Below are 27,772 nucleotides of genomic sequence, written 5' to 3'. Positions count from 1 at the left end.
TGGGGATTTAGTAGCCACCCTAGAAAGCACGTTTTAGCTGGGTGTTCTAAAGTCGGGGCAGGCAATTATTACAGGTGGAGGGCCACTTACTGAGTTTTGGGGCCGCATGACAGGCAGCCAGGGGCAGATAAATATTAATTTTCTACATTTTTTAGGGGCCCCATGGGCCGGAAAAAAATGGGCTGGCGGGCGCATTTTGCCCACCCCTGTTCTAAAGTGATCAAACTTTCCCACTCTCGAACAATGGTCAGCCAGGTCCATTACAGGAGATAAGAGGACAAACACATGATCTTACAGAAAACCTTAATCATTATACATTCAGTGAAACCCAAACACCTAATAGCCTCAGCCACTAGCAAACGAGCCCAGGGGAGCTACCTCCTAGCCCAGCTTGTTAGGAGGGAGACTCACCCAGGGCTGCTACCTGGTGGCTCTACCACCTATGCCAGCCAAAAATGACCCTCAAACAGTAAGATCTAGACCCATAAACAGCAGAACAGGCACAAGTAACCTCCAACATTGCAAACATGCATACTAATAAAGGCATGCAAAAAAGGAATATTCAGTTACCTTAGCAGAATATAACCATAACTGAAGTAAGCCATAAAATAAGCAGAGCTATATCATGAAAATGCAAAGTACAAAAATACACGTACCTAAGAATCGCAGCTAAGAATTAGTTTAACCACTCTTAGAATCCTTTTCGTGACTGTATGTTGAAACATAAATGCTTTCAACCCTTGCAGTAATTTGCAGTAGTAATTTCCCCCTCCCAGCCCTGCAGCTCTCCCAGCTGCAGCTCCCTGCTCTCTGTTCTACCCCATGCCATGCAGCCCTGCCTACCTCCAAGATGAGCAGCCATTAGAGGCAGCACAGGCAGATGCAGCAGCGGTACATGGCTGGGACGGGGGCTTGGCTACAGAGGCTCTCAGGGCCTACAAAGCCCTGACAGAGAGCTCCCTACGGGGTGCTTCACTCCAGTTCAGACACAAGGGCTAGGACCAGAAATTACACAAACTGGTATAAGCAATGGAAATCGGTTCATATCTGTAACACAACAGAAGTTCAGTGCACATAAACTGCTTTTAAAATGGCTGCAACTGGTTTACAATAAATTTGGATGGATGTAGTATCAGACTTAACTGATTTAGGTTAAATTGGTTTATTGAACTTCTGTTCCAGATCTCCTCCAGACTCAAGTTAACTCACAGTCCTGCAGAAAGCTTTGAATCTCTCCAACAAACCCTGCCTCACAGGGTCGGCAACCTAGCCTTGGTCCAGGTTACGTGCTCCAGCCAAGCAGGGTGGTGTGCGCTAGTGCCCCCTAGCTTCTGGCCTGAGCCACTGCAGGCATGTGGCAGCATTTCCAGAATCAAAAGTGAATGTCTTCACTTGTTTCTCGGTTCAGTCTACGTAGCTTAGACCAACCTGTGATGATTGAATAGATTCAGCCTTGGATTTTCTGACTGTCTGCACTTAGCCAACATGGCACTGCTCTGCTCTGTCTGTCCATCAATACTTCTTACATCCAGCCTCATTCTGATGACAGATCTTCAATCAAGCTCAAGTTTTCTTAGGATTTTTTGTTTGTTTGTTTGTTTGCAGCTTGTCCATAAATTTATGGATAGTTGGCAACCCTGACTCTGAGTGAGGTAGGTATGGAGTAAAAATGTCCCATCTGACTACAATTTAGCCGCCTAAGTTAAATGGGGTGGCAGTTTCAGTCTAATTCATGACAGAACTATATCTCTCTCTCCAAAAGCACCAAAATGGGTCATGAGAAGTAGCCTTGTTGGCCTTGTCAGCAAGAGGCAGTGCTACTGAATTAGAAAAGCTGGGCAAGTTGCTTGGCTAATCCGTTTCAAGCCACAGGGTTGGGGCTAAGGTTTAAAAACCCAATGCTAAAGGCAAAAAGTGCTGAAAGAGAATGGACCCTGAATGAGACTTCTGATCCCCTCACTGCCTCCCAGGTTAGTGCTGAGTGACACTAGTGAGGCCGTGTCGGGAAAGCTTACACTATCGCCGACCTTGCCTTCCGTCCTGTGGGGGTAAGCAGAGAGCTGTCAATCAGTCCCTTTCATCAGCACTAAATTAATTTAAAATTAAAAAGGAAAAGGCCCCTGAAGATTACATTGAATACAGTGATTCTCAGTGACTGAGCAGATAAGAAAACTAGCCTGGAATAGCAGCACATCAGAGCAAGAGGAGACCCTTAGAAATTGTGCATGTGTTTGTGTGTAGGAGGAACGGAAATGAAACAAATGCCGGCACAATGCTGAGCATCCAATTAAAGAAAGAGGCGAGACGACAGGAGCCCAGAAAGTAAATTAAGAGGTTTAAGAAAAAGCAATTTGACAGCTCAGGCACAAAGTGAAGGCTGTGAGGGGATCTGCGAGAGCCTGGCCCCTATTAACAATTGTCAACTAGTCGGGCATGAAGTCATTTCCAATCTAGCCAGTTCTCTTTGTGGGGATTTGCAATAAATAGAGAGCTACGACTGTACTCATTTGGACTCTCCCAGCGTGTAAGTGTATTGGTAACTGGAATGTGGGACTTCATATGGCAAAACTGGCCCCGGTTTGCACCACTGGTAAATCATTGGGGTTGTACAGGTTGTAGTCTAGGCCAATTGTGAGAGGAAATTTTCCAAAATATTAGTGTATTGCATCCAAGGTCTGGTTGAGGCCTAGCTATAAGTGGGACTACAGATCTCGCCCAAAGTGAAGAAAGTGTTATCAATACTCCAGCAGACCATCTGCTTTTTATTTTTAATTTTTGTAGGGTTTTACATTTTGACAGGGTTGGCTACACAAACCCAAATAGCAACTGGCTTGATCAGTGATTCTCAGCTAGGGTGCTATGAGATCCTTTAAGAGTGACTTGAGGCGTGAGAATATAAGCAGATAAGCATTGGCCCAGGCTTGCTGTTCCCCAAGCCCACTGCCCAGCTCTTCTTTAAGGGGGTATGCATGATAATAAATTAGTTTTTGAAATCGGGTGCTGCTCAGCTCACAGAAGTTATGGAGGGGTGCCTTGAGTCTGCCTTCCGTCTACCTAAAACAGTTGAGAATTACTGGACTAGACTAGGCTGGGAGGCCAAATGATAAATCCAGTAGCTTATTTGCATTCAACACCAGCCTTTCAAGACCTCTTCCTCAATAAGTTAGTATCATTGCATACTACCCTTTCTTTTCCATTGGGTCTTCCTGTGGGCCCCTACCACCTAGGGGTCTTCCAGGAATAACAGCATTAAGGACTGTGAAGAGGTAAGAGATCTCAACTACTACAATGGGGGCCACATTAGTACCTGAGAGAGGCAGACCTACAGCCTGACCTCTTCTTCCACTACACCCGTCCTTTCCTGGAACATGGGCACCGCAGGGACCCATCTATTATTTCTATGATGCCAAATGCATGATAGGCATTTTATAGACAAATGAAAGGATATGCTTCCTTCTCTGAAGACAACATGTGGATAAGGGATGGTGACAAGACAGTACAATGATGCCGACAAAGCATCTGATCAGTGCTTTGATTTGTGCTAGATTAAAAGTTCAGCCTTCCCTGAGAATAGTGGTGGGATTTCAATTCCCTTTGACCTAGCAGCTCCAGCTATCATTCATCTAAGTGCTTCCGTGAACCCGACCACCATGTTATCTTAGCACATCATGACGAATGGATTTTATCCTCGCGACACCACTGTCAACTTGAGCGTCAGTCAGCACCTGACTCATTGAACCTTTCTTCCTCCTAACTCCCAGCTCTTCAAAGAAGTTTTTGGAATGACTTTTGAACCCCTCCCCCCCCGCCCCCCTTTTTTTTTGCACTTCCATTTCATTGTGGGGAATGACTGGCAATCACAAGTTTTCAAGACTGTCAAACTAGCCCGATTTTGCTGTATGCTTCCTATTTGGTAGCTTTTCGTTGAGTGCCAGTTCCTGGTGGGATGTAGGTAGACAAGAATCACAGTTTTCATTTGTGCTTTTTTTTAATGAAAATAAGTTTTTGGCCTTCACGCTGGCAGGGAGGAGAGGCTGAAGACATGAAATGAATGCGTCCTGTAGACTCCAAAGTGAGATGGCAAATGCAAAGAGTGGCTGTGTTTTGTTTAATGATTGTTAAGCCAGTCTCAAGATTTGGGGGGATGTGGCTTATGATCTTCGAATGCTTGGTGTTGCAAACATTGAGGCTACATCTACAGGGCGAGTTAGGGCTCACCTTAGAGCTCATAGCTGCTGCTCTCTTGGTTGAAAACACCTACTGTCAACCACTCACAGCAGTGCAGCCTGACCATGGGAACAGTAGTGGCTTTAGGGGAGGGCAAACTGGGCAACCGCCCAGAGACCCCACACTTTTGGGGCCCCCAAATTGTGCAACAATTTTTTTGGGGGGGGTGAAGTTTTTGCAAGGAAGTGGCTCTATTTACATTTTAACACTCAGCTATTTATCTAATTCCCCCAAAGACTATTAAAAAGATCCACAATACAACTGTGGTGGGTTATAAGTCATCAAAATGAAGCCTCTAAGGGGCCCCAAATGACTCTCTTGCCCACAGCTCCAACATCCCCACGGCCACCACTAATGGAAACTGCTGAAGTTCAAGGTAGGAGGCTGAGGCTCCGCTGGTTTATTCCTATCTAGCGTATTTGAAACTCAGCTACATCCTAGTACAGAAAATCATCCAGCAGCAATCCCACAACTGCCTGGTTTGAGCCTGATCCTGTCCAGGACTGAATACTGTTTGAGTTGGGGAAGGAGAGTCTGTTTAACAGTGTGGAGGCATTCTGTAAGCAAGTGTCAGCTGAAAAAGGTGTTATCTGCTAATTACAGTAAAACCACTGCAGGGGCTGCGCAAACCCATCTGAAAGTAAATTCACCACTCGGCTGTAATTACTCATCTTGCGAGAGGCAAGGTAAAGAGCAAACTGCATGCACAGAGCCTGGCTTCACTCCAGACATTCCTAACCTTTGGATCTGGATGCCAAGCTTCACAGATGGCCCATAAACACAGAAACCCGAGATCCAAACACATCCAGACTTTAAAGGAACGGTCGGATTTGGATCCAGATCAGAACCTGTCTCTGTTTATAAAACATTCACAGAAGGCTTTGCCATCTTTATTTGAGCTAATTAAGCTAATTCTAGTTCAATGAATTAGAGACAACCTGGTTGAGGAGCCAGAGCGTGAGGTTGGGGCACCTGGGTTCTTCTCCCAGCTCTGCCACTTGCCTGCTGCATGACCTCGGGCATGTCACTTCACCTGGGTTTCCTCTGTCTTGTTGGACTGTAAAGCTTTTCAGGAGAGGGTGCTTTCCTGTGAGCACATACATTACATGGCCCGGTTGGGCTATGATCACAGCTGGGGCTTGAGTTGCTTCTGAACTACAAATTATACCCTATGCTTCCAGATACAGATATTGTTTTTCCACATTTGCATTCCCACACTCTCCTACTTTTCTAACAGAAGGAAGCAGGCCAGACTTGACAGTCATATTTATCTCTGTTACTCCCACACCTCAAGGGAGATCTGTTTATTAATGTGCCACTTCCCTTGATAAATTACTAAATAGAAAGAAAAGCCGTGTACTCATTTCTCCTAGCTCCTTCCAATGATTTATGCCCACAGTGCCAGTTCAGCCATTGGTTGCCATCAATTTGTGGAGGGAAGAAGTCCCAATGTCCAACAGAAGCTCTGGCTCTATTGGTGCAACCACTGAGGGCACCCCGCCCCACACACAAAGGTATGCTTTTTTTCTTCCCTCCCCCACCCTTCCTCATGTAAAACTCTGCTGGAAGCTGTCAGATTTGCAAGCTGGCCTGGGATTTTTCCAGCACAAATCCAGTAATATGCATTTTATTAGTGTCTGCTCTCATTTAGATCTTCCAGCTACCGCTGGCTATGCAGAGCATTCGGAGAATGGCTCCAATGGGTTGGGCTGCTGTTTTACGCCAAGGTCTCTCGGATACAATATTATGGATTTTTGGACCCGAAACCATGTTACGGATGAACGATTCCTCTTCCAGCAGCGACACCGGTGCAAGGTAGCTAAGAAAGAAGGTGGCCAGAGAACCTTAAATTTGTTTTATGACATAGGAACAAAGTGCTAACAAAGTTAGGAGGAGAAAGTTTATTCTTCAAAGCAGCTGAATATTAGCCCCGATGACGTTATTAATAATGATACTGGCCTTACCTAATTCCTTACCATGAGACCAATGTGTGTTAATATTAAATAACAACAAATGGCAAAGATAAATGATATATGACAACAAAATACTTGGCTAGGGATCTCAACAAGTGGCGAACTATGGCATGGCCACCTAAGGAAAAGATCTGATATGTTCCAGCAGCACCTTTCAAACGAGGATCTCCAAGACCTTTGCCGATATGAACGGCAGGCTCCGAAGTACGTGAATGTTGAAGGGGAAATGCTCGGAAACGTTACAGTGAAATTTGTTTAACTGGAAAATGCTGATTTATTGAAATTGAAACTGTTCCCAGAAGAGGGGTGGTTTCGAGAAATGCCACAATTTGAAAATATTTTGCAAGAAAAGCTTTTGGAACGGTGAAAACATTCCTTTTCAACACATCTGAGATAGTGAAGTTCTGGGGGACAGGAGGGAGGAGGAATCAGTTGTGAGTAGTAAGAATTTAAGGATTTTTATCTTGCTGAGATCCTATGACCCCAGCTGACTTCCTGCCCCTGGGGCAGGGGGCTGGACTCGATGATCCTCCAGGGTCCCTTCCAGCCCTAGTGTCTAATAATAAAAAATAATAAAAAGCTCCCCCCTACAATCAATGTTTTGAAAGTAATTGCAAGCAAATATTGTCCCAATTCCTGGGGGGGGGGGGGGGGGGGGGGGGGGTTGGATTTTTACGTTCCAAAAAAGTTCAAGATTTTGCCTTTTGATTCCTATGCAAGATGAATTTTTTTTTTTTAAATTGCAACAATTCTCGGAAGACCAGAAAACCATTTTTCATCCCACCATAGTAAGAAATGCCATTCCCGAGGCCGTAGAGTAAGTCCAAGGTAAAGCTAGAATGTCCCAAGAGATACGACACCCACTTGTGTGTGCTAACCAACAGGTAACACTTCCCCCCAAATAACCACCTAGTGTGTCAAACTGGGGGAGGGGGGTCTTGTTTTTTAGGAAAATGCTATATTCCCTCCTGTGTCAGTGCCGACACAACTAGAACTACTGTTTCTTTTCTGTCTTCATCTAAAAGCCCAATACACTCAATAGCATCTTTCCTCTGATTTCAGTGGGCTTTGCATCAAGGATTAAAACTGAATTTGGTGTAGAAGTCTATCTCTATGCACTCAGCTTGCAAAGTGTTGGCTGCTATTTTTAAACTAAATCTCCCTCCCCCACAAATACCCGCAAAATAAAAGAAAGAAATAATCTGTCTTTGTGTTAATGTGGAAAGCCTGACCATTATTGATGCTGAAAACTCATCAGGATCCAGTCCAATGAACATGAGATAGATGAGCTCTAAACAGTAACTGGGTTTGAGGAAGCCAAACATGGATATTCTTGTGACGTCCAAGACCAATATACTACATTGTGCCCTCCTGCTTCAAATGCTTCAGGGGAAAAAAAGCCATCTACACTGCTCTGATGTGAAGCACATAATATTTTAAAGCATAAAGCAATTTCCTTTCCCTTCCTCCTCCCTTATATTTAACATATAGGGACCTGGAACGGGAGACACCAGTCTGATACACAAGGTGCACTCTTAACTGGTGACCTGGTTTAGGGATGAAAGATGTCTCACCTGCTTAGTTCACCTTCATGGGCTGGAGAGTAAATACAGATCAGATGCACTAAAAACCTTCCGGCACTATCAGAAATAGCCTTTCAGGACAAAGTGTCTGTAAAATGGCATTTAAGTCAGATGCCCCAGGTTCTGCAAGGATAAAAATACTGTACCAGATCCCATTCAGAGGCTGGGACTCTTGTTTCCAAGTGGTACAGAAATCCCCTTTCTAGATCAGCATGGTTCCAAAATTGGGCATTATAATAGTCACTGGCACAAAACTGACTGCTGCCCCAGGCTGGGACTTGGGCCAGTCTAAATCCCAGATGAAATTCCAGAATCATGAATCAAGGGAGGAAATATTTCGTATTTTATCACATATTCCATTGGGAAGCAAATTGGCAACCCCATTCCACAAATTGGACATCTCTTTCTAAATTCACACTGACCCAAGATGAGCCAGTACTTGGCCCACTGTGCCAGCGATGAGTCTGAGGTTCAATCCCACAGCACTGCTAATTTTGTCGTACCCACTGTAGCTATATACCTTGGTTTTATCCATTTTATCATTATAGGCTTGCCAGTCTTGCCTAAGACCCAACTCATTTTGAATCCAGATCTAAACTATGTTGAGAGAGCTGGGATGATAGGACCAGATATGGGCCTCTCTGTATTTCTCAGACGCTCTGGGATATTAGACAGACACGATAGGAATTGGAAACAGCCACGACGCAGCCCAGAGGAAGATAAACACATGGTGATCAATGGTGAAGTCCTTTACTTATTGGTGTGCCTTAGACTATCTAACCGTCCTCCATTAACCGATTGTAAAAGTCAGCTCCTTCGGCGGTCCCCGTGACTGCGAGAGTCTATAGGAAACGCGCCGCGCAGTGCAAAAGCAGGTTGCACCTTATATCCTTTCAACTGAACAGCGGGCAAAGAAACTGGAAGAATCTATTTTGGACGAGATGGCCAAGGGACGTACAAGATATGCAGATGTTTTACACTCCCCGCCTTTCCAAATCACAGCCAGAACTGCTGCTGCTTCTTTATGTCTTCACCCAACCCCTACCATAAATACAGTGCTAACGCGCCGAGCGCTCGACTTGGCTTTTTGCCAAACAAGTGAAAGAAAATTCCTCACAGAGGGCATAGAAGTATCCCCTCTGGTCACCGAATTAAACCTGGAGGCAGTAAATACATCATAAAAAATGGCTTGTGCTTGACATAAGACAATCCGTTTATCAATAAGCAGCGGCCAGCTGCTAAGGGGCTAAGGATAACCAGACCCTTATTCCCCATTCTCCTTCTGTTACAGCATCACATAATCTTTCTTAGACTGCAGCAGATGCCGGACACTTGTTCTGGCACCAGGTGCTGTCCTGGGACCCTTCTTTTTTTTCATTCCCAGGGGCCCTATAGCTTTGCAGTTCGAGGAATGCTAATGTGTCTTCTCACTGAAAGACAAGGCTGCATTCTCGTATTCCCAGTTCACGAGGTAACCGCTTACGTGGCCTAACTTGCATACACCGAGTGCATTCTTCAGGGACCGGAGGTCAGGAGAAGTCCAGATGAATGGCGGAAGAGATGCTCCAGGTCTCTCTTGCTCCGTTTGCTCCTTTCCTCCCCACCCCACAGGGAGAATAGGGTTGGACAGGGCACGGCTTTCTCATCCCATAACATTTTTCAAGAAGAATTGAGAAAATGTCCATTCTGCATGAGAGTTTTTAAAGGCTTTCTGAGAAAAACAAGCAGGAGCCGCCATGCCAGAGAGAGGGCCAGGTGTTTGGGAGCTCACCTGGCATTTGGGGAACCAGGCTCAAATCCTGTGTCACAGGTGAACAACCTTACCACCAGCTTCTCCAGGGCTGAACTCTTTCTTTTTGGACCAGCTTCACTTTCAACAGAGAATTATTCAGCGAGAGATGACCTTGAAGCTCCCACCTCCCAGGTGCATGCATTCACCAAGAGGCTCCCCAGTCTTGCTCTCTGGCTCAATGAACCCCAGGGTGTGGGAAGGGCAGGGGGGACTGCGGTGCAGCTCTTCAGCCCCCCGGCTCCGAGGGTGTCCCCCGTCATGCTCCAGAGAGCATGCATATGTATCCAAAGGGGTTTCATTTTGAAGCACTTCTAAATAGTACTGGTTTCCTTCAGAGCCATTTTAGGATCACTTAGGCTGTTTCTGGGGCGCTTCAAAGGGTGTGTACATCTGTGCAGCTCTCCTTTGAAACACTTCAAAAGCATGTGAAGTGCATCAAATGCTACATCTCCCCATACCCCGACATAGCCACTTCAGCGTCGGCCACCCTGATGTAGCCACTTCAGTGCAGTAGATCTGCTGCACAGGTACAGCACTCCTCGGTGAGAAGCGACCTCAGATCCACCCTCTAAGCCAGGGGCGGGCAATTATTTCAGGTGGAGGGTCACTTACTGAGTTTTGGCAAGCCATTGAGGGCTGCATGACAGGCAGCCAGGGGCAGATAAATATTAATTTTCTAAATTTTTTAGGGGTACCACAGGCCAGATGGCATGGCCTGGTGGGCCGCATCTGGCCCACGGGCCGCATTTTGCCCACTCCTGCTCTAAGCATCTGCAGGGGTGTGAAATTAAGGTAAGCCAAGCTCACAAACCACATGATGCACACAAATGGAGGGGTTTTTGCTCCATTACTCTGTTGCAGACCACTTACACTGAGCTGATGAAAGAACCTAGGCAAGTCCTAGTGCATCTAGAGATCACTCCACAGGTTCAACTGAAGCAACCAAGAGGCGACCAAGCAAAAGACTGAAGCAACCAAGACTGGGAAAGAACCATGGCACGCGGCTGTCTTGCTCCAACTTTGCCTGAAAAAGCTCAGAGGGGCTGTCCCTAAAGCAGGGATGTCAAACTCATTGGGTCCTGAGGGGTCGATCTGGACTGAAGGGTTGGACCTGGGCCGCCAGATGAGTCCTACATCTGGCAGCAGAGCGAGTGGAGGTGGCATTAGCCTGCATGGCTGTCAGAGCTGCTGTGCTGGCGCAGCTCCAGAATCAAGGGAGTCCATGCGGCCACCACTTGCCCCCCACTTTCCCCCTCATACTAATTTTGGTTGCAAACAGCAACCCAAACCCTGCATTTCAGCAGCAGATAAGAGAGAAGAGCGATAGTGGCATTAACCTCTTGGGTTCCCAAGCTGCATTAACTCAGCAGCTCGGGCAACTGCAGCCACAAGCCCTGTGGACCACATCCCACCTGCAGAGATGGGCTGTCCAGCCTGCAAGAAGCCCTACAACCCCGATCATCTGCCCCACAAGCCGTACGTTCAGCACCCTTGCTGTAAAGCACGTTCTCCTGAGAGCTGTGCATCTGTTCTGTTCACTGTGATCTCCAAGAAGGACAGGCTTTCTGCTTACAATCTGTCTTTCCAAGCTTGTTGTTCAGTTTAATACAACAAATCTGCGGGCTTGTACAATGTCATGTCATGTTACTGGGTGCTATTTATCAGCGGCGGTGCTCCACCCTAGAGTTGGCTGCCCTTCAGGAACAGGTAACATGATTTTTGCGGTTGTAAAGTCTTTAAGACACCGCAAGGATCCTTTGGGAGGAGAGCTGCTCTCTGACACAAGATGTGTGCTATTGATTTCCTTAGCTCACAAAACCCCTCTCCTCTCTTTTGGTATGGCTCTCTCCCCGTACGTATATGGTCCTCGTTTATTTAAAGTCGACTCCTAGAAAAAATGTGCTAAACGAAAAAGGGAATCTCGAAGTCTTCAAATGTGGTTTCTGAAGCATGCACGTCGCTCCCGATCCTGGTGACTCACAGCTCCCTCACTGAAATCAAACGTTATTAGACAAGCGACTGAACCGAAGGCAACTTAATCCAGACGGCAGAATGCAAACTATGCAATGCCTGTTTACAAGGCTCAGGGCCCAGTTTAGAAAAGGCCAAGCATTTGCTCAAGTCCCGGTGACTTCAAGCATTTAGAGTGCTGTGCTGAAGCAAAGTCTTAGATGCAGACACAACATCTCTACTCCTTTCCCTGCTGTGGGGAAGACAGATTGAAGCCAAAGATGGCCGGAAAATAAACCCCAGCCTGATGTATAAAACGATGCTTTGTTTTATGGACATGGTTCCAGTTTTTAAAAAGTTCTTCTGGTCTTTCACGACATGTCTTCATTTATTTCCACCAGTGCTTAATGGTTTTTGTTTCATTAATGGCGTCTTCAGGTTTGCACTGGGATTTCCAGGCAGCGATCCACACAGCTGTGTTAAAGGAGCGGCGTATATACTGATCCCAACGCTCAGTAGTGCACGGACCTCCTACTGATCCCAGCACGGCCGCCTGCCGTCCGGGGCAGTAGGAGAAGCCAAGAGGACAGAAAACCCCAGATGACTTCAGCTGCGAGCTGGAGGCTCGCTGGCCTACGGGAGGGAGTCCCGGTGCGCTGAGCATTGGCCTGTGTTAGCAAAAGGGAAGTTGTGTTTGTTTTCCCAACTGGATGTTTATCTGGCACTTCAGCAAGGCACTGACACCAAGCACAAATCAAGACAAGGACTAATAAGGAGGTGGTGGGAAGGGAATAGATGCCGACTTTGCAGAAAAAGGGCACTGCAGAAAGAAAACCAGAGAAGGACCCATCTATTAGACCCCACCAAGATTAACCATGAGAAGGAAAGGGCAAAGGAAAACTATTACTGACCATCTGTTATGGTCTTTTATCAGCTTTGGCCATGCGGAAGGGATGAGGCCATGAGAAAAGGCTCACAACATCAAATCCTGGTTCCTGATCAATCTAGTTGCTCATGGACGATGATAATTGTCCAGGTGACTCGTCCACACCAGCTGTAAACTGGAACTGGTTTGTGTTCAGAAACGATTGGAAGTTCCTCTCGCTAGATTTACGACCAAACACAGCCGGTTCCAGACATCGAGGGTGCCTGCAGACGTGCGGGGATGCTGCTCCAACGTGCTGTCGTTACAGCGTGTCAGAGCAGACTTGGTTAATCGTGTCTGCTGGAGCGTGCTAATTAGGGCGCTCCAGCAGCACCCACGTCTCGTGTATTCAGCATCCCTGCACTTCAAAATGGCGGTGGGGGCACGTTAACTAAAACTTGACAAGCGTGCTAATTAGTGCGCTCCAGCAGCATCCACGTCTCGTGTATTCAGCATCCCCGCGCTTCAAAATGCCAGTGGGGGCACTTTAACTAAAACTTGTCAAGTGTGCTAATTAGTGCGTGCCAACAGCATCCACGTCTCATGTATTCAGCATCCCCACGCTTCAAAATGGCAGTGAGGGGCACTTCAACTAAAACTCGTCAAGTGTGTTAATTAGTGCACTCCAGCAGCATCCACGTCTTGTGTATTCAGCATCTCTGCACTTCAAAATGGCGGTGGGGGCACTTTAAAACTCATCAAATGAGTTTTAGTTAAAGTGCTCTTACTGCCATATTGAAGTGTGGGACACTGAATACACAAGACACTACGGGCGCTTTAATTAGAGCAGCTCTCAGAGCCACTCTAATTAAAACTGCGCCCACCCAACCCCAGAGCACATGTAAAGACACCCCAAGACCTCAAAGTCTTTGGGTTTAAAAGCTCAATGCTGGAGTCATGAAAAGACACATTTTAATTCCAATGAGTCAAGTCAGCTGGTCCTTCGAGCAGCCAGGAATGCAGCCAAGCAGACTGAAGCCGGGGCCTTCCCCTCTTGTGTATCTGGAGGCTAAAGCTGCCTTTCAGTGGGGTTTGTACATCCCCACTGTCTAACCTAGACCCTGCCATGCAGGCACATCCTGAGGAAGAAGAGAAATGTTTCTAAAAATGGGCTTAACCAATTATAGGACTACACGCATCAAAGATAATTGCACCGTTATTCCATGGCATCACAGCAAGGCAGAGTACAAGTCATGCAGATACCCAAATCAAGCATGCTCGTGCCCCAACATGATTTTAAGATTAACCCTGGGTTCATAACACCTGCTTTTGGTCTAATCACGTTATGCCTGTCATGTTCTTTGCCCTTAATTACTGGCACAGAAATACTGATTTGTACGCCCCAGCTTCATTGCAATTTATCTAGGAAGCACCTAGAAGACTGAGCAAAGTCCCAGGCCGTGTTGCAGTAGGCACCGTGACCCACAGAAACAGGCACTTTTTGCCCTGGATACTCTCGACAACCTAAATAAAGTGTAGACAGGACGGGGTAGGGAACAGATACAGAAGAGCAGTGAGGTGGCTTGCCCACGGGCACGCCGGAGGTCAACGGCCAAACAGGGAGTAGAACCCAGGTCTTTGAACGTAGCGACCGTGCCACCGCTCCAAAAGGTCACGGCATTATTTTTGATAGGTTAAATGGATGAAATGGACCTTTTGTACCCCAAATGGCAGCACGGTCCTACAGTCCTGAGCGCATTCATGCAGTAACGTCCTGGGGTAAACGTCACCCAGGAGAGGGCTCTGCTGAGCGGGGCCCGGAGAGGGAAGCGGCGCATCCCCTACTCACCGTCGACAGGGCTGAGGTAATCGTGAAGATGTGCCGCGCCGGCCGCTGCCCCGCTCTGCATCAGGAGGTCCCCGTAAGGGTTCGGGTGGCTGGCCATGAGTGTCATCTGGTGATAGTACTCAGCTGGGTTGGCTCCTGGAGGAGGTGGGGGCAAGCCAAACAGGCCTCTCTCTTTCAGATGCTCGTGAGCCACTGCAGAGGGAGAGCGAGGAGAAAAACATGGAGAAAACATCCTCACAGCGAACAAAACTTCACCGGTGATGTCAGCCCCGTCTCCCCTCCACCCCCTTACTCCCAACTTCAAGCCCTCTTGCTACAACTCAGTTCGGTGCTTTCATGACGTGCGTCTGGGCGTGTTTCTGCGGACAAAAGACACCAAGCTGGGGCCTCTGCATTCCTCCATTTCCGCAAATTTATAAACAATCTCTCGTTCCTCCTTCTAATAAACCTCCCGTACGACAACAGCCTCCGCCGCGGGGGAGGGGGAAAGGGCCCGAGCAGCGAACAGCAGCGAGGCTGTCAGCATCGACATTCATGCCTATTAGGTAAGAAAGACAAATACAGCCCAGTTTATGATGGCAGCGCAAAGAAAATTAAAGCGGAGTCCTAATGCATGGAGCTAGGTTTAGTGTCTGGCAGCATAAAACCATTCTGGCTGCCAAACCCAATTCCACTCACTGTCTCCCAGCTGTAATGTTTCAAACCAGGAACTTATTTACCGTGGCCTTAAACTCATATACACTCCCCCAGGATGGCTCTTTTTAATATCAAATAATGAAAATCATTTTGCAAAGGACAACAAATGAGCATGTGAACAATCAAACTTCTCCGCTGTGTGCTGAGAGGAGAGGCTTGGAGGCTGAACTCGGGCCAGGGTGAAGCCCTTGGGAGTAGCAAACCCAAATTAGCAGGAACAGAAGAGCCACAATTCAAGGGACGTGAGCGCATCCATCCAGAGCGCTTAAATGGCCCCAGTTACAATGGCATCTAAGCACATCAGAGACCTCGTAATCTTTTAATGCATTTACTATGCAAAACTATTGTGTGGTACAGAAGAGCTATTATCCCCATTTTACAGATAGCAAATGGGCAGACTAAGGGTAGGGCCATCCAGTGGTGCTCAGCCATGCTGCTCCTTGCCCACCTGCCCCTGTTTTGTGGGCGTCAGCCCTGGAAATAAGGCAGTGAGTGCATCCTTGGCATTGTCCTCAAGGCTAAAGGTTGGTGGTGTGCTTGAGAATAGCAGCTTGGTGCACCCCAGGGCACCCTCATCGTGGGTTTGATGCATATGGAGTGGGAGGGAGCACAACTGTGGGGGGACTGCTCCCTTGATGGGGGGCCAAGTGCAAAAATCGCCACAACTATAACAACAGCTTATCATGGCTCTGTGGTCAGCACCGTGGCAGTCGATGCTGCCCCAGATGTCGCATGACCGCCCCAGGCATGGAGCGGACAAGTGGCCAAATCCATATGGAGGAAGCGGGCACGGATCTGGTTTTCTCAGCAATGTGACCCTAACCCTAACCCTGCTCCCACAATGTAGACAGGTCATACATGACTTGCCAAGATCACCAAGGAAGCTTGAAACGGAGCAGAAAGTTGAATTCAGGGCTCTCAAGGCCCATGGCAGCACCCTTAGCACTGAGCCATCCTTCTCCTCTAGGTCTTGGGACCCCTGCCTCAACAGTCACCCTATCATACCTCAGCAGGGTGGGAGACAGCAAACTGGTCCATTATACAATGGCCCATGGCTACCAGCTTGACATGCTTGTGCTCCACACCATTCACCGTGCTGCCTTCGCATCCCATCCCGAAATCACACAATGGGACATTTGTGCTGGCAGCGAGGATCTCCGGTGGACCGGTTTATATTCTACCTTAGTCTCACAATGCACCGGGGGATCAATTGGGGGTTTGTGAATGAAGCCCTCGGCATGGGTGTGTATCAGGCGTGCTTCATGGACTCCCCTGATCCCTTTCCCTTCTGCAGCCAGAGAGAGACCCTGGGACATGCCTACCTCATGTACACCGGACTGTGGCCTCTCTACCCTCCTCGAGAACTTCCTACTGAGGTCCCAGCTACATTTTTCCCCACACCTTTTATTTTATACACACCCTATCCACAATCCTGGGACCTTCCAATTAACTTATTTTTGGCCCCGGTCAAGCTCTCCATCCACCAGACTAGGGAGGAGGGAGCTGGCCAGAGAGAACCTGAATGACTGAAGGGCTGTCTTTCTATTTATTGCCCTAGCATGTCTCCAAGAAGAGTTTCACTGGGTGGCTTCACAGCTCAGTATGCTTCTTCAGCATCTTAGTTATTAATTTATAATCTACACTCCTCTTCCTATTTTCTTAGGTTTGGCCCCATGGAATTAGTTGTACATTTGGTGGCCTCTCTCCAGCCCGAGGAGGGCTTGTCATTCCAGATGAACCTGGGCCCACCATCAATGCATAACAAACAGGCCTTCCTCTCCAGGCATGCACCTTCAACATTTCATGCACACTCTTTTACAACTAATCTCCCAAGAAAATATTCCCAATTTCCATCACTACAGTGGAAAACAGAACCAGACTGATTCAATGGAATGGGACAAATTCTCCGTGGGTGCAAAAGCTGGCATTAGTAGAGAGTTTGGCCCTGCATCCATGCAGGCTTCCAAAAGGCCACATCTGTATTTCAATGGTTTCTGAAATGCTTTTGGGAACAGCACCTGCTTTGTGTTTCTCCCCTTTCATACCTCAAATACTGGGCTTTTAGCATAATTTAAACTCTGTCAGCTTGTGCGAGGCCTTGGCTTGCTGAGCTAAGGAAGAGGGGAGCTGTACTGAATCAAGCCTGAAGCTTGGAAGCACCTGGGTTACAAATGTGCAATAGGGCCTGCAGACTCCGAGCATCAAACACTAGGCTTTCATAACCCCTCTCCTTTGCAAGGAACCATACAGGAGTGGAAATACAAAGGAAGGAGGTCTGCAGGCTCCTCTCTTCTTTATATTAAGATATCTGTCGCATGAGAAGGGCTAGAAGCAGGCGGCAGTGTTGCAGTGTCTACAGCAGCATGCCTTTAAGAAGTCGATGAGCCCTCTAGCAGGCCCCATCGTTTTCGATTGCAGGAGCCATCCAAACCCAACAGAGCAGCAGTGTGCACACACAGCAAGGCCTTGTATGTTTGTGCCCAACATTAGCAGACCTGGCTGTTTGGGACCCAAAAGCGTCTCTGGGATTTCCTCATATTTTTAACGTGCGTGGAGAGCGAAGACACAACAAACACTCAGAGCAACTGCGGTACTGTCGGAGGGCGAGGGGACTCCCGGGGGGACCCAGCACCAGAAAAGCTCATCAGAGAGTCAAGACTGCAGTAAAAGAGAGCACCGCTTTAACCAAAATATTTACGATGCGAGCCAACAGCCATAGCTATTCTCACGCTCGGGTTTTCAATGCAGTGATGCAAAACAAATGTAGAGTTACAGATTGGTGCGGGGGCAGGGGGGGAAGTGTGGGGGGGAATATGGCTCGCCCACTTCACAGAGCAACTGTAGACCTTTTGCAGCTGCAGATCCGTGGGTTTCAGTGAATTTGGGGCTGGTGAACAGCACCCGATCTACGACGCAGAGACTGCACAGCAAGCCCACCAGCATAGCACTAGCTCCCCCCTATGCCCCACATCAGCCTCAACTAAAGGAGAGGATTTCTAGGGATACGTTCCTTCGTCTTTTGTTCTGGGAGGGGGCATAGGTCCACAGGAACTGATCTAAGATCTCCATCCTTTCTTTGAAAAGCTACCAGACAGCCATGGGTCGAGAAGAGGCGCAGCACTTACCGTCCGCGGGGCTGAGGCCTCGGGCAGCGGAGATCATGGAGAGGGTCGGGCTGCTGTGCACGGAGCGGAGGTAGTGTTCCATGTGGGGGCTCACGTAGGGGTGTGGGGGGTTGAACGGCGACTCACCGGGGCCTGCCGGGTGAGGAGAAAGGCGAATGAGGGAGATGTCGGAGATAACGGGGCTGCCACTCAGGGTAGGAGGCCTGTGGAGGAAATGAAACATATACTGTCAAGTTCACTAGTATCCTTTCCAAGTTCACTAGTATCTCCTGAGGCCTTTAAAAAAAAATAAAAAATTTAAAACCAGAAAATGGGACTTCTGGGTTCTTTCCCAGATCCGACTTGCTGTCTGACCTGATGCAAGTCATTTCAGTGACTTGTGCCTTTGCTTTTTCCTTCTATACCATGTCTGCAAGCTGGGCAATAGGAAGATAAACCATTGCCATCACCTGGAGACCATCACAATGGGCTGACCATGCGTCATGCTGCCAACAGCTAATGAAGAGGATCTTTACTAGCGGTGGAGGAAGATGACGCCGAGCAGCTATTGTGAGCTTTGCTACTGTCATTGCATGTGACACTGTGATAGGTAAGACGTCGCGCCATCGCAAATTTGCCACCACCCTGACATCGCAGGGATGCTGAGAGCGGTTTCAGGTGTGCATGCTCTGCACACTGAGGTCTCAGGGCTAAGCCAATGCCAGGGCCCAATATTGCCCTTGTCAAAGGTTTTGTTCTTCCACTTGTAGACTTGAGATGGAAGAATCAAGCCCATTGCCATCTCCCGCTGAGAGGGAAGGGACGGGCCAGCCTTTGTTCTCTTGTGAACCTGCTCACAGTGAGGACACAACGCTGCTCGGGACGAGGGAGACGGAAAGGAAGAGACCAGTGAGCAGCACTTTAGAGGAGAGTTCTCTGCTGGTCCACAAGTCAGGAGGATGGACAGGACAGCCAAAGGCAACAGACACAAGGAGCGATCGTAAGGCCTTCTCCACAAGTGTGCAGGTGCGTGTGCAAAGGATGCTTTTGTGCACGGCAGCTTGCTCTATTTTTGGAGCTGCATACCTCACATTTAATGCCCAATTGGAGCATCCAGGCAGGGGCTTAAGCTAGCGTACTGCCAATTCCAACCCTGATTCACCTCCCTCTGCAGAGACAAGCTCTACGTTTCAGGCAGGGGTGTGAGACATGGAGGACAAGCTGCCAATGCTGTCAGCACCCATGGACACGAAGGCAAGAAGTTCCAGACTGGGTTGTGATTCCTGCTCGGCCGAGGGTGGCCTTGAATCCCCATTTACTCTTTGAGAGCTCTTCTGTCACTTGCCACGGACAGGACACTGTCCCTCAAAGGAGGTCGCAGCTGTCACTGTCACTGTGTCAATATAGTGGTTCTCAACAGGGTGCTGCAAGCTCCTTCTGAGGGTATAAGTGCTTGAGCCCTATGCAAGGAGGTAAGGGGAGGCTCGACTCTACCTGGTTCCAGTGCAAAGGATAAAAGCTCATGTGAGGGCAGAAGCTCACTCCTCAACCCTGTGCAAGAGGTTAAGGGCTTACTCCGCTCTCTCTATGCAAGGAGCTAAAGCACAAGCTCCTCCGTGCAGGCTCCAGTGCAAGGAGGGCAGATAAGGATTATGGAGGGGTGCTGGTGGCATACAAAGGATGAGGACCACTGATCTAGTAGTACAATAGGTTTGGGAAGGAGGAGTATTTAAAGTGGGGAGTGATTAGATAAAGTCCCTGCTTTCTACCCCATATATTGGGCATGTAGAGCTGTTCATTTTTATTCCTGGGAAATGCCACGTGCTAGAGTATACAGACATTCAAGCCTGAAATCACCCCTTTTCTGGTGCTTTGGGGTGACCCTGGTCTGGAGAAGGCTGTGGGTGTGGGGAGCATCTCAATTCCTCCCGTGATCAGGAGGCATTGAGCTGAACGTCCCCGTACCTTCCCCAGACAGGGAGAAGCTCCTGCTTAAATCCTCTTGATCACGGGAGGAGTTGAGCAGAAGTGTGCAGACGCTCGGTCTGGCACGAGACGCTTTCACTCAGGAGACATCTCCCGAGGTGCAAAGCAGACTGCAGCCTCCCTCTGAGTGAATAATCTCTCCCAGAAAAACCTTTTCAAAGCTCATCAAAACACGTGTTGAATTTCAAAAAGCAGATTTTACTTTGCATCATTAGGTTCCACCCAGCCACAGGATCCAATCTCACCATCCTTGCCCAGGCAAAGTCCCCACTGAAGTGAGATTTCTACTGGAGAAGAGACCCAGTAATTGCTGTGGGATTTGGTAGATGGCCATGTCTTCCTACAACCATAACTGGATGCCTAATTCAACGCAGAAGCAGCTGCTCCAGGAGTAACGAGGTTGAAGGATGCCACCACAAGCTTCCAAACCTACTTAGATACCTTGGTAGCAATAAAGCCAGCTCCACTTGCTCTACAGTTTTGTTCTCTGTGATAAAATACAGGTCTGAATTTTGCTGGCTGGTATCAGTCCCAATCTTGAGCACCTTCATAGGCCATGAAAAAAGGAGCTCCTCCAAGCAAAGCTGACGGTGCAAATAATTTTAACATTTTAATATGGTATCCAAAGTGCTCATGATGCTGAATAGAGAGATAAAAACTACAACCAAGGTTTGAGGGGTATACAGTCAAGGCTAGACACCAGAAATGGAGATGTGCCATCAGACCAAAAAGAGAGAGGTCTGCATCTTGTTAGAGCCCTTTTCAACTCCATGTAGATTTAATTAGGGTTGGTGTAGAAATATTGGGATCATTGCTGGGGACAGAACATGTCATTGATTGTGGGCTTGGAGGAAGACTCTGAAGCAGGAGAAAGCCAGTTTTGTTGCATGTGGAGTCCAAGACCAGGCACACAGGGCAGTGTAAAAGTGCGGAGATGCTTGCAAATAAAGGACATGAAGGCTCAATGGGATTCAAGACTAGAAAGAGTATGAAGTTGTGGACACGTGACAATTACGATGGAGCAATTCACCCAGAGTTTGCTCTGCAAGAGAGGTGCTCAACCCTTGGCCCAAGGAGCCATGTCATCTGGCCCACCAGGCTCTCCGTGGTTCCAGCAATTTGGTGGTGGGGAGCAGTGGCAGAGAACTGCTGCTCATCTGCTACTCAATTTATGGACCTCTGGGGAGCTAGGTGGGTCGGATACTGTGATTGTGCATGCTACACCAAACACACAGGTCTGGGGCAATGTGAAGCCCCATCTGGGTGCATGGGGCCAGGCTGAGGGGGTGCAGTCTGATTGGGGTGACCCCAAATTGGGCATGGGAGGTCAAACTCTGTGCACGGACCCTGCAGGGGAGGCAGCCTGAAGGCTGGCTCTGCGCCACTTGTTCATCCTGTGGGGCTGAAACATTGAACACCGCTGCTCTGCAAGAAGGAGCTGACACCAGGCCAGTGCTCTTGAACAAGATACGATTACAGGTCTGGCCACGAGGTGGCAGGAGAGCCGGTTCACACTGAGTGGAGAGCTGCCCCGGAAGTTAAACTTGTACGGGGATCTTCTATATCCCATCTAGTCGTGTTCATAGACGTTTTCCCAGGAGTAACTATATACCGGATAGAAGTGATTTATGACAATGCAGAGCCGTGCATATGTCTGCTTCACTCTTACTAGATTAAATCCATTTACCCTGTTCCAAACATCTTGCATCTGCACCTGCAGTGGGTTAGCGGTGGGCAAGAGATGGAATGGGACTTGGGCTGTTTTAGGAAGGACTCTGCATCCAAATGTTCAGATATGCCATTGCTGAGTGCATGAAACTTTCTCCCCGTCTGTACATACGTATGCAACCACAAGAGTCAAGCTCAGTGTTTGGACACTGAGAACCTCACGATACAGATTGTGCCTTATATTAGCAACAGTTCAGATGCATTTTCATTTATTTATAATATCACCAAAATGACACGTAAACCTAACAGATGCCTTCTAGCCTTATCCAGCAATTTATGGGGGAGTTTGTCTTTCTTTGAGCTTCTATGGGCTTCTCTTTGTCTTTCTGATAAATCAGTAAACCCAGCAGGCCTTTGAACACCCTTTGCTGATGTGCAATAAATTAAATGTCTTTTAAAATATTTATAGTTGTAAGTACTCTCTTGTAGTGATACAATCTGCGGCTCAACAAGGTAAAATGCTGGGTTGTAAAGACCCATCATTTATAAGCATCAGTCTCCAAAACACACACGTGCACACACTTTCACCGGAGCAACTCCTACTTTTCCTCTGGTGTAACTGAGAGCAGAATCAAGTCCATTACATTTTATAGCTCTGAAAGACAAACTTATGATTGCATGGCTATTTCAAACCTCATAACCTCCCCACCTGCGCTACTATGTCATTTTGTTACCAAAATTATGTAGGCAACTTAAGTCTCTTTCCAAAACTGCCCTGTCCCAGACTGTGTGGCCCATGTGTGTAGCACAGGGCACCGAGCAGTACAACATTCCCTGTATTTCAAGCATGACATCATTTCCAACGCCCAGCATGCCTGCAGAGCTCAACGAAGCTCGGGCTTCATTTATGGTTAATAGTCAGTCCTGCTAATAAGATGGCTGTTTATGAAATCTATTAATTTATTTCAGGGGTGCGGGAGGGAAGAGAAGTGAATCAAAGTCTCTGTTCAAGATTTAGTTTCAATTCATTTCTAATAATCTCCGCCGCCTCATCTGGAAAATATGAAATGGGATTAAAAAAAAAAATGATGTCATTAAGAAAACATCTGACTAATTTTTCTTCTGACGAAGCCTTAATATAAGTGAGAGGAGATGTAAATTAAAAGCAGCCCCAATCTACTCTGGCCCACGGAGCCTGCCTTCATACATAAGCCATGAAAGAAGTTTTCTTACATATACAATAAGTTCTCTCTTTCATCAATACTCAGAGCTTCTCCCAAGAGGGCTGTGAAGGTCTTTGATGCAGGCCTGAAACTATGTATTACTAGGTTTACGAGCCTTCTGAGCCTACCCTGATCAAACTGTGAGGCCGACTTCTAAAATGCATATAACAATACGCAAGACTGACTGTTCATTTTCTCCGTGCTAAATTGGGCAGAAGTTTTGGACTAGGAAAACTCCACCCCGGCCAGAAAAGGAAATGCAGGATAAAACCAACCACGATTTCGACCATGGTGCATGCAAATGGCAAACGTGGCCTGTATTACTGCACAAAATTAATCTTGGGTCAGAGGAAAATGGACTGATTCTCAAGAGATCTTGGGTTGTGAACTGATATGCCACGCATCCTTCAGCAAGTTCCTTAGCTCCTCCATGTCCTTGGTGAAGCTTGACTTATTTTGGAGAGTGAAAAGGGGTTGGTGTCAGACATCGCTGAGATAGTGGGCAGTGAGGGCAGACCGTTGAGCCATGGCAGTTAAAACCAGCACGTGTGTCAGCTGGCAATAGTGGCTAGTTTGGTGGTGCCAACCTCCCGCAAACTCTGCCCATGCTCTGTTTCTTCATGCCCTATCTGTACAATGAGAATAGTAACAGGCCTGTTCTTTGTCTTGGTTTGGGAGAGTAAAGTCTCAGCAGCAGGGACTGTTTCCTGCTCCACGTGTTCAGTCCCTACCCCAGTGGGGTGGCAGTTTCTGTTAGCACCTCTAGGGCTAGGGACAGAAGTGACACATAAACCAGTTTAAGTGATCACAAATGGGTTTAAACGTGTCACAGAACAGAAGCTCAGTGTACACAAACCAGTTTCAAAATGGCTGAAATGGGTTTAAGAAAACCTGGTTAAATGTAGTATCAGATTTAACTGATTTGAGTCAAACCAGTTTATGAAACTTCTGTCGCAGACCCTTTCCTGGTTCAAGTTAAATCACAGTCCCCTGGCATGCTTTGCAGCCCGGGCTGGGCTGGGCTGTCTGCTCCAGAGAACAGGGCTGGCCCTGCCCCTCTGCTCCCTAGCTGGGGGTGGGGGGCAACCCAGCTGGGGATGCAGCCCAGTCTACTGGGGGGCGGGGGAGTGAGTGCCCCCCAGGCAAACCCCAGCTGGGGTCTGGGGTCAGGGTTAAACACCCCTTCCCCCACTCAAATTACTGCTGGCTGCAACTGTGGACAAATCCCAGAGGCACCTGGAAGCAGGAAGAGGAATTAATAAGCAACCCTGCAGAGTCCTGATGTTGTGATTGTGGACTGCAAATCCCAGAGACCTTGGGGGCAGCAGGAAGAGGAAGTGAACACACAGCCAGAGAGTTGTGCTCTAGCACCCCCTCCCCCCACACCTCTGCAAATGTCTGTTCACTTCTGTTTCAATGTAATCTGTGCAGCTTAGACTAACCTGCAAAGACTGAATCGATTCAGCCCTGGGCATTTTGACTGTCTGCATCTAGCCTACATGTTACTTAAAGAATAAGCTCGAGCAGGAGCAGAAGCAGGAGCCCAGGACTAACAGTCACCTAACAGGACAAGTGCCAAAATAACACAGCTGTTGTCAGCTGCCTACTAATATTAACCCATAGAGACCAAGGGATGAGATGCTCCATTTGTGATTCCGCCCTCTTCTCCCCAAAAGTTGCTTTCTCCTCCACAATACGCAATGGCTCCATCCCCATTTGAGTTATACTAGTCCCTAGAGTCCCAGCTTAGAAGAGTGCCTTATTGTGCGAGATACTCTACAAAGACATAGCGAGAGACAGGGAGCTGGAAGAGCTGACATCTAAACAGACCAGACAATGGGCAGAAGAAAGAACATTATTATTATGCCCAGTGTTACAGCTGGCAAACTGAGGCAGAGAGAGGTTAAGTGACTTACTGGGGATCACAATCTGGGGTCTGGAAACACTGCTGGGAGCAGAACTCATGGCAGAGACATAGTCCATCCTTCAAAGCCTTTACCCTCCAAATATATCCTCATCCTTAAAAGTGCTTCCACCCTGACTATGGCTGGGTTTCTCCACACCAGCTGTCTCCCCACCTGCGCTCTAGAGGGCAAAGGGACACTTCTCATCATGACCAGCTATGCCAGCATTGGACCAACTTCTATTCCCCTGTATTTGTTCTAACCTTCTTGGCTGAGATGAAGCTCTGACCTCTCTTCGGGGACAACATCATGCCTTTGCAAGACTGCGGACTGAAACGAACAGGTCTCCTCTAAGTCCCGACTCCAAATCTTGAGGTCTCCTCCTCTTCCGCATGTTCAGAAGTGTGCCTAACCCTCCAACAAAAATATATACCGCAGCATTTACACAATACATCCCCTCCATAAACACAGCCCCTAAAGCTGGGTTCACTTCACAGGCAGAAAAGTTCCCGGCAGACGTCCTGGGGGCTTCATGCATTTCCCTAGCACTCCCTACCCACAATCCTGAGAAGTTTGAACATATTGGCAGAAGAGTTCATCGTTCCTTCCACTGGACCCTGCAGACAGCAGGAAAAAAGCACCTGGCCAGAAATCCCTTTAAACCCCCACCTCTGGGGCCAGGAATACAGCTCTGGCACCACAATTTGCAGTCATGAGAAGGTTTAAGATTATTCCAACAGCTGCCAATAGCTCTCTCCAGTGGCATGCTGCTCTGTCCTCCTTGTCAGCGCTGAAAGCCACCCCGTTGTTTCGAGGTCTGATGTGCATTCCTCCACAGACAGAAGATGAGGCAGCTCAGTGGTTGGCGTGCGACAAGAGTGTAGGAACTGAACTGGCAGCAAGACAATGCATTAACAGTTGACACCCGGCACAGCAGGAGATGAGGAATTTGTGGTAGTTTCCTAGCAGGCCAGGAACTTCCCGATTGTCCCTGCTCCAGGGGCTTGGCGGGGAGAAGGTTATGCTTAATTTTCCTACCACCTGTGTCACCTTGATGCTGCGAAACAAAAACCAGGGAAATCAGCTTATTCAAAATCGGCATCGTCTGCAATGTGCCCGAAACCAGAGTCATTTAAGCAAGCTGTAGTCAAGAGGAGCCATGCTTGATAGCAGCAGCCTTGTACTTAAGCAGTGCCGTGTCTTCCTTTGACACCGCTGTCAAGTGACAGGCCTCCCATCAGGAGATGAAGTCTCCTCCGTCTCACTAATAAACCTCCTCCAGCAGTTCAACAAAAAAGCACCCACCTTTCTTCATCTACCCCCATCAACCTTATTTCTTGGTGTAGCAGATGACAGGTAGAAAGGACTTAGGAGCTGTTCAGGACCCCTGAATGGTAAGAATATTTAGCTTCGTGCAAACTAAGGAGCCCCAAGTTGGACCCGACATCTTCGTCCTGGCATCTCTCCATTGGCTTGAGTGATGAGTGACAATTTACAATAGTTGAAGATTTGGTTCCCTGCACCCCTTGTGAAGTAGGCCAGGAATACAACTTCCATTTTACAACACAGTAAAATGAGCATCTTGCCAAGAGCTAATAAAAGGTAGGTCCAGTGCTAGAAAAGGAAAGCCAACTGGTAAACCCATTGGTAGACCCAAAGATAGACCCAAGGAGCCATCTTCCCGGTGTCATTCTCTAGTTGCTGGACAACCCTCTGGAGGGAAGGGAGCGGAGGATTCACAGCAGCTCAGTAGTTGACTATCCTACCACTATATGACAAATATCTCAATTTGGTCACTGTAAGGCACCAACATTTTGAGGAGTTTCCAGGCAAAACGCTCCCCCAGTCCTATGTGTTTAGATGGATTAGACACGTGTGTCCTTATTTATACCTCTCAGGGGTTGGCAACATCCCCTTCACCACTGCTCACAAGGGCCTGTGTGTATTGCTACGCTCCAGTGCACGGTGCATGACACAGTATCGGTAAAAGGTGTCTTTTATGACCCCTGTGCTTGAGCAGCATCCCCACTGATCAGCACTGTGGTACCATCGCTTCTTGAAACCAAAAGCCCTTTGGGCTGAGGGTGCCTTGAGGGCACCAGGAATTCAGAGGAGATACCAGTGGTTCTCAGGCATTTTCATGTGTAAATAAGTTCGGCGAGCTAGTCAGCAAAAAAAGGCAGAGGTTTTCATTTTATTTTTTTTAATAAATTGGCAGACGAGTAGCGTGGGCAGCAGCCCAAGCTTCCATGGGAGTTATTTATGCCACGAACCGGGAGCGGTGCCGTTTTCTAATCCCTCCACTGTCCTGCTTGCATGCAATGAGCTTGGGTGCTTCTGGAAGCTGAACACGTATGAAATCCATCCCTTACTTGGTCATTCTGCAAGTGTCTTCCCACCACAGCCCCCTGCTTTGACCTCTGCTCGAGGCAGTAGTAGTGTATTAAAGCTGAGCTGTGGGCTGCCAAGGGAACTATTAGAGCAAGGCAATGCAGTGGCGAGGAAGGGGTTGCAGACCACTCTACAATTGCCTGGACGTTCTTTCCCATCCCCTATGATCTCCTTTCTCACTACATGTGAGACACCCCCCCCGCAAAGTGAGTGCATTGGAAAAGGCTGGTTTCTGCCTTCTCCACCACCTCCTGTCCCATACCAGATGCATGCTAATGAGGAATCAACTTGGCATGGCTTTTGAGTTATTAACACAGGAGTTAAAGCAGTTGTCTGTCTGTGAAATAACGGTTAAATAAAAAGCAGAGAGGAGGAGGGCGATTAACTAGCGCTGAAGTCCCAGGACTAGTTTAAATTACTGCTTATGTGCCAAATGTATTCATTCTGTGAATAACGTGGGGGCAAATATTTTCCATATGCTTCGTGTCCTATGGATCCTCGTAGATAATTGTTTTATTATGTAATCAAATTGCATATTTTCTAGACAGCAGTGAATGCCGA

General features: G+C 47.8%; 1 protein-coding gene across 2 annotated transcripts in view; it reads right to left on the bottom strand.

The window, feature by feature from the left end:
* The window catches only part of GLI2 (GLI family zinc finger 2), a 104,602-nt gene that overhangs the window by 37,852 nt on the left and 38,978 nt on the right, over positions 1-27,772 (bottom strand). For both annotated transcript variants that reach the window (XM_014521990.1, XM_025209354.1), the window contains exons 2-3: positions 18,061-18,263; positions 14,240-14,431 (exon numbers count right to left, since the gene is read on the bottom strand). In XM_014521990.1, coding sequence (XP_014377476.2) covers positions 14,240-14,431; positions 18,061-18,263 — 395 coding nt within the window. The remainder of the gene's footprint in view (positions 1-14,239; positions 14,432-18,060; positions 18,264-27,772) is intronic.

This window comes from Alligator sinensis, unplaced genomic scaffold (genome assembly GCF_000455745.1).
Source record: "Alligator sinensis unplaced genomic scaffold, ASM45574v1 scaffold1133_1, whole genome shotgun sequence".
In the NCBI taxonomy this organism is placed as follows: domain Eukaryota; kingdom Metazoa; phylum Chordata; order Crocodylia; family Alligatoridae; genus Alligator; species Alligator sinensis.
The sequence above is the reverse complement of the archived record's forward strand: the minus strand, read 5'-3'. Positions and strand labels throughout refer to the sequence as shown.